The sequence below is a fragment of the Gavialis gangeticus genome, unplaced genomic scaffold (genome assembly GCF_001723915.1).
Source record: "Gavialis gangeticus isolate Ggan-Ray unplaced genomic scaffold, GavGan_comp1, whole genome shotgun sequence".
NCBI classification, from domain to species: domain Eukaryota; kingdom Metazoa; phylum Chordata; order Crocodylia; family Gavialidae; genus Gavialis; species Gavialis gangeticus.
Genome location: NW_017728995.1, coordinates 30,980,653 through 30,990,491, shown reverse-complemented (window position 1 = coordinate 30,990,491; position 9,839 = coordinate 30,980,653). Strand labels below are relative to the sequence as shown.

General features: G+C 41.8%; 1 protein-coding gene across 1 annotated transcript in view; it reads left to right on the top strand.

Annotated features, from left to right (window-relative positions):
- The window catches only part of ARMC9 (armadillo repeat containing 9), a 128,192-nt gene that overhangs the window by 90,716 nt on the left and 27,637 nt on the right, over nucleotides 1-9,839 (top strand). The window contains exons 18-19 of the mRNA XM_019503435.1: nucleotides 2,196-2,286; nucleotides 4,077-4,135. Coding sequence (XP_019358980.1) covers nucleotides 2,196-2,286; nucleotides 4,077-4,135 — 150 coding nt within the window. The remainder of the gene's footprint in view (nucleotides 1-2,195; nucleotides 2,287-4,076; nucleotides 4,136-9,839) is intronic.

The following is a 9,839-nucleotide window of genomic DNA, read 5'->3' as shown; positions in this document are numbered from 1 at the left end:
CTTCCTTCTAGTGTGCCCATGTCCCACCACATCTTAGTGTCATCAGCAGATTTGAACAGGGTGCTTTTTACCCCCTCGTCCAAGTCACTGATGAAGATGTTGAACAGTGTGGGCCCAAGGAGCAAAACTATTAGTTGAGTCTAAGATCTTATTTGACATTTGTGTTTTACTTCTCCAAACCCTGCTCCATATTTAATTATAGCAGGTATTGTTAAAAGTACTGTTATACTATGGCTTGTGCCACAAAGTACATCATCTTTATTTGGGGGAGATATTGGACCAGATTCTGCTGTGGTTCCAGCCAGTTTAACTCCTGTTGAAGTCAGTGTCCACTTATACCACGGCCGAGTTCGCTTATTGTCTTGTCTTAACAGCTGCTGAGGCTTTAGGACAGCCTGGATGAACCCCACTTCATCCAGTACAGCCATCTCTGATAAAGTGTAGCCAAAATGGAGCTGTTGGATATAAGGAAAGAGCAAACTTGCTATCCCTGTAACTCGTGCTGAGGAAGAACTGAGGTGATGAATGATCTCCTGCAGAACAGTCTTTGTCTTTTTGGGGAGATAAAAATACGCTGTAGCAGGGCAGCAGCCAGAGGCTTGTGTCGGTCCTAATTTGTATTTGCTCTCATTGTCCATTTTATTGTGTGAATTCCATTTAAATGTAAACCTGGCTTGCCCGTATTCTTTCCTGTAAATCTCTTCTTACTAGGTCTATTCAAAAAGGTATGTCTGAAGACTGCTTTTTGGAGGTTTAAATGTTTGGTTTAAAAATAGCTAGCTTTTGTGTCCTTTATTACTTAGAAGAGTCCTCCAGGAGAATTGCAGTCCCCCGTCGGTTAATGAGAGCTCAGCAGTTGCACAGTGGATGGAGCACTTGACTGAGATCTGTTCCTGGTTCAGTCATAAGCCTGCTGGCTGACCTTTGCTGCATCATTTCAACACCTCTCTGTGCTTCAGTTGCCCCATAGGTGAAGCCAGAATAATAATACTGACCTCCTGATAAAACACTGTGAGATCAGCTGCTGAAAAGTGCTGCCTAGGGGTTGTTGGTACCAGGAATAAGCATTACTTTAAATTTCCTTCTATCTTCCCAAATTGTGTGAGGCTCTCCAGAAATAGACCCTATTGGAGACTGACTGCAAAAGGCAATTTGGAGAAGGTTTTCAAGCTTGGTGGGCTTTAGGCACATAACTGATTTTCTTGTGCCTTTGAAAATCTCCCTTTAATACACCTATATTTTGTGGGTTTGTGTCTCAAAAAAAATATTTGCAGATATGTGGGGGGGTAATAGTTGGCTAGTCTTCTACCCTTTGGGGTGAAGGTGTCAGGATGTTCAGGGTTTTGTCTTGATGAGGATGTAAAGACATTATTTGAGAATATGTTGGCACGTTTGAGCACTATTGTGTAGGTAGCGGTATAGCATAGACTGTGCATCATGCTTGAACTGGGAAAGTGAAAGTCTAGGTCCTTCTCTGACCTTGACTTGTCTGGCCTTGCCTGCATTAAGCTTTTCAAATATTTTATTTAAAAAGTGTTAGCTAATGCCTTCTAGCAACACAACTTTTCATCCTGGCTCCGCCAGGGCTGTGGAGGACATGTGGGGAGTGCCATGATAGAGGTGTGAAAAAGGGACTTTTTTTATTTTACGTCCAACTTCTCCTTCCATGCTCATAAATTGCAGGCACAATTGCTGTCATCCAAATGATCTACCCTGCCCAACATATGAGCTTCCCCTTTGCTGTGTTGGGAGTTGGACAGCTAACCGATAGTAAAAAATGACAGACTCAAAAGCAAGCCTGTGTATTAGTGCAGAAAGGGTAGACAAGATAAGAAAATGAAAGTCCACCACTTCTGCCCTCTTGGATTTTCACTGATGCGTGTACAGTTCTTTTCATACCTTGTCAGAACAGAACTCTGTTCTTCACAAGCCATTAATAATTATGTTTAGAAAACAGGAATACCTGCTGTGAAAACTGTTTGTGTTATTTTACTGGAGTGTTTTGTGTTCGAGCCTAGTAGCAAGCTATCTTCATCTCTGGGTAGTTTATGGACTGAATGAAATATTTATTATTAGACACAGCGGTTTCACTCTACACCTTTCCCAACAAAGCAATTATTTTATCCAACAACATCACCCTGTATGGGGCTTGTCAAGAGAAAAACTAACCTGGCAATGTTTTCCAATGTGTCCAGGGTATGGAAGAAATTCTGCGATGCTTTATCAAGGAAGGAAATGCTGAGATGATCCGGCAGATTGAATTTATTATCAAACAGCTCAATTCAGGTCAGAGAACCAGATGCAGCTATTATCCGAGCTATAAATCTTTCACAACAGCCATAACAAAGCTCATGTTTTTTACCTGGCTTTGAGAACTTACAGAAAATGACAATGCTATGATTGGCTTTTGGGGCTCAAACAGAGAACTTCAGGATATCAGTGTCAGCTTCAGGATATTGGTGTCAAATGTGTTTTAAAATGTATTTTTGCATGTCAAAAAGAGAAATTTAGACCAAGGTTCCAAAACTTTCTAACCACATGCATGGTGAGGTCAGATGGGGCTGTCCAGGCATGTCCTATCTGAAGCAAAAGCACGGTGCTTAAGTAAGCTGGCGATTTAATTAGTTGCTCAGTCACCAACACGGGATTCGGGTTCACTCATGTCTTGCACCTGTCAGAGACAAGGAAAACCCTGGCATCTGTGATCTTTTCTTATGCCAATTTAGATATGGGTCAGGGACCATTTTTTTTTGTTCTGTGTTTGTACAGTGAGTGCCTGTCACAAGACAGTGGCCGGCAGTACTAATCACTACAGTCATAGAAACAGCAAATCCAGAAGAACGTGGAACTTATGAACTCTAGTTCTGGCCTCTGTGCCTGGAGAGAGTGTTAGAGAAGAAGTGAAAATGGAAAAGGAGGGAAAAGTCAAGTTAAATCCTCCCGCATATTAACAAAATAGTGTTTAACTACTGTGTTTTCACTATGAAGTATATGCACCCGACATGGATCAAGTCTATAAAATGTTTTGTTGGCCGGCCTATAGTAATGGTAAAATTTCTGAGTGTATAGGTTTCCGGTATATAAGTCTGGGCAATAGATTAATGTATTTTTGCTTTGTAGAAATATCTCTCTCAATGCATTCATATTTTATTGGCCATCTGATGTGGGGTAGAAGAGGTGGGGCAACTATTAAAAACATTAAAGAAATTATATAGTTCTTTGTGTATAAGCTCTCCTCTTATCATACTGTAAATGGGAGGCTTGAACTAGTTAGGGGCAATAGTGAGACTGATCGTTCCAGAGTATTTCTGCTTCTGGTTGTGTCAGAGAGTCCAGTGAGTTCTGTGAATTGGTCTTGGTGACTGAAAATTAGGGTTGGAGGGGACCTCGGGAGGTCACATCTAGTCCAGGGTTTGTCAGCCCATGGGTCACCACCCAAAGATAGGTCGCAAGAATATATGAAAGGGTTGCAAATAAATTTTAAAAATGGATTATCCTTTAAAGGAGGAAAATGTGGGAAACAGTGGCTTTTTCCTTGCAGGCTGGCAGAGCTCCAGCCTGCTAGGGGCTGCTTGCCTTCCCCCCCCATGTCCCCTGCCCCACACACTGGAGGTAGGGGGGAGCAAGTTGGGAGAGAGGGGCACAGGCAGGGCAGGGGGGCTGTTTTCTTCTTAAACTATTTACTGGCTCATGACTGGCCACTGATGCTTACAAACGGGTCCTGGTACAAAAAAGGTTGAGAACCACTGATCTGGTGTAACCCCCTGCTCAAAGCAGGACCAGCCCCACCTACACCATCCCAGCCAAGGCTTTGTTTAGCCGGGTCTTAAAAACTTCCAAGGATGTAGATCCCACCACCCCTCTGGGTAACCTGTTCCAGTGCTTTACTACCCTCCTAGTGACAAATGTTGTATAGTGGCAAGTGATGTGGCCTCAAAATAGTGGCTAAAGTTCAAGAGATGCTGTTCAAAGAAATTGTACCCTAAATACTGGGAAGATAATTCCATGTTACAGGGAGGAGAGCAGCAGGTAGAGTTACTGGTGGGGTACACTGATGCTTTTTATTCTTTTTCCAGAAGAGCCTCTGGATGATAGTGTTGAGTCAAATGATGAAGAGGAGGAGGAAGATGAAGAAGTAAGTGTTTGTTGGCATCACAAAGGAAACCGATTAACCTTTTCAGAAATATTGGTGCTGATTATTCAGATGTTATTTGTCTCTTCCTCCTGAGCCTTCTTTCTTAAATTCCACCAGCCAGTGACCTTTGCATGAAAAGAGGAGTGCTGTGTTTTCTTCATTTGAAGTCCTTATGTTGTGTTTATGGCATCACAATCATCCCAGCAATTAACTCAATGATGTCATAAACAAAGGTTGACAACTTCAAGTAAGGAATGAAGAGAGCTGTGATAGCAACAAAGGGCCTCTTTTCATGCTGATGTCCTTAGTAATTAAAAACAGGAATCAAGCTATCAGAAAAACCAGCAGAAGTGGTGTCAGCAGACTGCTAGGTTTCATTGAGATCAACTGCAACCTCTTGTGTTACTTTGAAATTGAATGCCCTTTTTTAATTAACTTTCTTAATGATTGGGAAGTAAGCCAATAAGCATACATGTGATTTTTGATTTGGGGCTATCAGTCCCATCATACAGGAATCAGGATAATAAACATCAGAAAGGTCAGGCAGCCTGGATCCTGAGTAATTAAAAACATGGTATTGGGGCATTTTAACCACTACTAAATAAATCTACAATATTGTTTATGGAGAAATTATCTACATACCAAAAGCGGGAGACTTAGTGCAGGCAGCACATAAGCAATATGTATTTTATTAACTAATCAAACTACTGGGATGATCTAGTTGGGGCTGGTTCTGCTTTGAGCAGGGGGTTGGACTAGATGTGACCTCCTGAGATCTCTTCCAACCCCAATTTTCTATGTTTCTATGATTGTCCTCTTTTGCTTTGTCTCTGCTAACATTCCTGTGATTGCTATATTGGTAGGAGTGCAACAGTAGGAGATTTCCTGGAAAAATATTAGTACAGAGAGTTAAAAAAAGACTCATTTTTAAAGAACTTCCCACCGGATGTGTAATGCAAAGGGACAGGTAGAAGCTACAGTTGTCCTGGTATTATGTTTCATAAGCCTAATAGGAATATATAAACCATGTGTGTGTTGTGTAGAGGCCCATGATACTGATAACTAGCAGTCTTTCCCTACAATATAATTTGGTATTGTCAATAGCTAACATGTTTCCCCCTAAAACCAAGGTACTAAGACATTAAAAGTTTGAAAAGCCTCCCTCCTGCAGCTTCGGTCAAAGAAGCTATCCCTCAAGTCATGCAGACACTGGCTTCAAGGCCCTCCTTTGTTCTCTAATACACTAGTAGTAATCAAACAGACTTCTACTTTAGCATTGCCGCTTTTTATTTTTAAGCAAGAAAACAAGTATTAACTTTTTTTCAAGTTGTTTTTATGGAAAAGTAGAGTGCAACAAGGAGAAGGTAAAGCAGACAAATGCAAAAAAGAGAACAAATGCCAGTGAACAAGTACGTATCGGTTGCAGAGACACTAATTGTAATGACTTGCTGAAATACAAAACTCCCCTTTATACTGATTTTACTGCACAATAACAATTAAACGTCCATCTCAAATTAATGTGTATATTTGCTGCATTATAAAGGCAGAGGAATATTACAAAGGTCCCCTCCAGAAGGTGCTGTTCCCCCTCAACTCCCATTGACTTGCACTTCTCACAAGATCTGGCCTTTGCCTGGCAGTGCCTTGTACACCTGAGATAAGTGGGTTTCAGTTATCCAGTTTCCATCGCATAGATTAATGAGATGGTGATGAGCACCTGTCTGCTGGGACTACACTGAAACCAGCAAACTGATTTCCATCTCTCACTTTCCCCATATTTAAGCCTATGTTTGGAGGAATGTCAATTAACTCTCACTACCATTTTGTTCCTAGGTGCAGTGAACCAATTATAAACAAAACCCGAATTGAATTATTATCTGCTCCCAAATTACTGGATGTAGTGCAGCAGGGGCCTGCCAGGAGCTAACCTGGATTACCTGAGATTGTTCCCTGTGTTTGCAAGTTTTAAAAATCCCTTTTCATGGCACACCTCTGATTGGATGTGAGGTTCTATAACCATGACTGCCTAACGCCTGCTGTGAAAGCACAGCGTGGTGAAACCTTCCCTGTGTCTCTGACAAAAAGAAATGCAAAACTCTGGAACTTTTGGTTCAGAGATGACACCATCTCCTTCTGTCTGACATTTGGGTTTCTGAGGGATGCTGTGAACCTGGCTTTATTCTCTTGTGATGTGCAGGGGGGCTGGAGTGTTGTTGTAGCCAGGATGGTCCAAGAGATATGCGAGAAGCAGGGGTTTGTTGCTGTTTCTTTTACTGGATCAACTGTATAATTGGGAGAGATGTTAAATCAGCTTTTGGACACGTGCCCTTTTTGAGATTTCTTCTTCAGGACATGATGTACAGAGACAAGGAGATGACCTCCAGGAAGGTGAGCCCTTTATTTTGTAGTGATGTTGAGCACCTCTTAAGGTCATTTTCAGGAGTGAGAGAGAGTTAATTTTCAATGCCCCATCCAATCCTTGTTCCCACTGCTGAGTAGTCTCAACAGCAGGGTTTAGATTTGGAGTTGTCCAAGATGTGCTTTACCAACTGAATCATCATGTGGTGTAAAGAGCTGTAGGCCACTCTGTGTGCTGTTGTAGCAATGGCCAGGGTGAGGTGGTCAGTTTGAAATGGAAATTTATGTACTTTTGTTTTTCAAGACCTTTTTTTCTTTCCGTAGAAGAAAGAACTCTGATAGATGCTTTTTAAAAATTTGCATCAAGGTTCAGCTTAGCCTTAATTGCAGGGCTCCCTTTGGCTCTGGGTAGCTATAATTTTATTGTTATCAAATGGAAGCCTAGTCTCAGTTGTTTGATGACCAAATTGGTCTAGAAAAGTAATTCTCAGCCAGGGTATTGTAGGAGCTGTGCAATATTAGCATTGTTAGGTGTGCACATGATTTATGAGTTCAAACCAGGGATTTCCAACAGGAATCCATAGTGCCAGAAACATTCTGACCTGTTGTGGGCTTTCTGGGTTCTTTGTAACTAAATAATTGCTCTATTATATTTCCATAGTCACAAAATGAGTGGAAGCTAAGAGCCAGCATTTATGGAGGGGGGTGCCTTGGATCTCTTGATGGATGCCTTGAGTCTAAAAAAGGTTAAAAGCAACGGCATAGAAGATTATAAGCCAAAATAAATTACAACTAAATCATGTACTAGCTTCACAAAGGTTATTGTTAATGCAAATAACCACGGATTTGTTGACTCTCTGCCTTACAGATCAGGACCTGTGTATTTCTGGAATGGGGAACATAATTGTTTTCTCTTGTTAGGTAGAGTTTTCTAACTATATCTGATCTTAGAGCCATCTGGAAAGCTGGTTTAAGGGAAAATTGAAATATATATATATATATGTACAGTGCCAGTTGAAAGATCTTTAAAAGTTTGCACAAAAGGGATGCATTTCAAGTTATCTGTATCTTGATTGTTCATTAACATATATTCCGATAGGTGCCTAGTATTAAAATACTTTAGTCACTAGCTTGCAAATATTTATAACCTAGTGACTGGAAGAACAAAAACAGACCCCCAAACCACATTCCCATTCCTCATACCTCCCTATTCACTCCTTTATAGCAGTGTGTTTATGCAAAGATGCATATGCAAGGTATACAAAGATCTTACATGCTCCTGTTGCAATGAATCTTCCTATTTTCTATTTTATCTGTATTATTTAATTTTAAATGAGTCCAAATTCTCTCTCAGCTTTTAGCAGATCTCACAATACTGACTTCTTAAGCCTAAACCACCCTGCTAAGAGTAGACAGACCTTGTTCCAGCATAGAGGGAGGGGGGAAATCTGACCTAATACCTACCAGTTGGTCAATGCAAAGATGTGTAGGAATGTTAAATGAACTAAAAATATAAAGTTACTTCCATGTAACTTAAAAGGCATTAAAGTCTCATATAAATGCTCTCATTCAGAAGTAAAATGGCATTAGGGTTACATCTACACAGCTTTAAGCTACCTTGCTGGGGTACTGTTAGCAAGCTGGCTAGTACAATGTGAAGCTCAGTGTGGGCTAACTACTCCGTTATCTACTAGTTCTAGAGTTTTGCATCTCTTTTTGGCTCAGACCAGCATGGCTACCAAATACATCCCATTATCTACCCAGTTTTGTGGGCAGGTTTGTGTGGAGTTGTGTGCTGACACAGCCAGGACCCCAAGCTCAGGACATGGCTTTGCTGTCACAGAACATATCTTTCATTTGCTACACCTTAATAATACTTCTTTACTTATCTTTTCTTATTAGCTTTACCTATCTGCCATATTTAATCTTTAAATGTGGTTTTAATTGGGTTTGGATAGTTTTGAAAGGCTGTCTGTGGACGTAAATATGTAATATGGAAGCTCTAACTCCAAGCTAATTTACAAACTTGAGATTTATCAGATAAGGGTATAATGGCCATTTATGGGGATGCCTTCTGATCCACGTATCTATCACTCGGCACCTGGCAATAAAAGTCAATAAGCTTCAGTGTGAAAAAGCATCCCAGCTAGAGGCTACATCAGAAGAGCTCAGTTTTAAACTTAGGCAAGCCATTAACACCTTCAATGCTGAGCTCCAGTGTGGGCTGTGTGGTGCTGTGAACGCTGTGATGTTTTTGCAATGGAGCGACGGTGCTTCTGTTAGGATGGTACTCCAGATAACAGTCCAGGGGATACATTCAGGCTCGCGTATGTGGTACACTGGACAGTACAAAATCAGCTGAAAGATCCCCAGCAACAAGGGAACAAAGTCCAAAGGTGCCTACTGACCAGCAGGTCACGAGCCTGTGTGTGCAGGGTGACATAGAAACCTCAGCCAGAGGACCTTAAATGCTAGCAGAGGTAGAGAACATGGGGAAAGGAGCCAATCTGCGAAGAACTTTAAGGGTTTTCAGAAGTCAAACTGTTGTCAGACCTAGAGGCAGCAAGTGGAAGAAACAGAAAAGAGTGTTATGAATGTGCAGTTTAACTTCTGGCATATCACTAGCTGCAGCATTTTAAGCAGCCTAAAAAAGGATAAATACCATGAAAGCCAGTAGTGATTTCTCTGTCGTGTCTTTCATCCAGAAGGACTGCAAAGAGCTTGATATGCTATATTTAGTATTTTCAAAGCAGTCTGGGGCGGGGGTGGCAAGCTCACCTCGGGCTCTTGGCCAGATCTGGACCATGTAGGTCCAGATTCAACCCAGGACATGTGGGCTGCTGCAGTGGCCACCATGGTGGTAGAGCCAGCATGGGGTTCCTTGGTGGCTGTGTGGGGTTTGGCAGGAGCAAGGGTAGCACAGGGTCCAATGACAATGGGGATGGGGGCAATGCATGGTCCAGCAATGCTGGGAGTGCAGGGCCTGGTGGGGACAGGGGTGGCAGGAGTGCAAGGTCCAGCAATAGTCATGCCCAGCGAGGCAAAGGGCTCAACTTCCAGTGCCCTCTGGTAGCCTGGTGGGCTGGATAGAGAGGCTCTTTGACACCTCTCACCTAGGGGATTTAGATGTCATGTATCTTCTGTGAAAACAAATAGAAGATATGTGTTTAAATCTCCTAACCTTAAGAAATCTCGACTTTAGATGACAGAAATCGCTCTCTCCCACCACTGAAACATAGCCCTCTCCTCTGTCTTAGGATAGAGCAGGTGGGGGGGGAGATTTACATCTTATAGAGTAGCAAAATCAGAGATATATAGCATAAGCCTGCATGAGTCCAAGCTTACT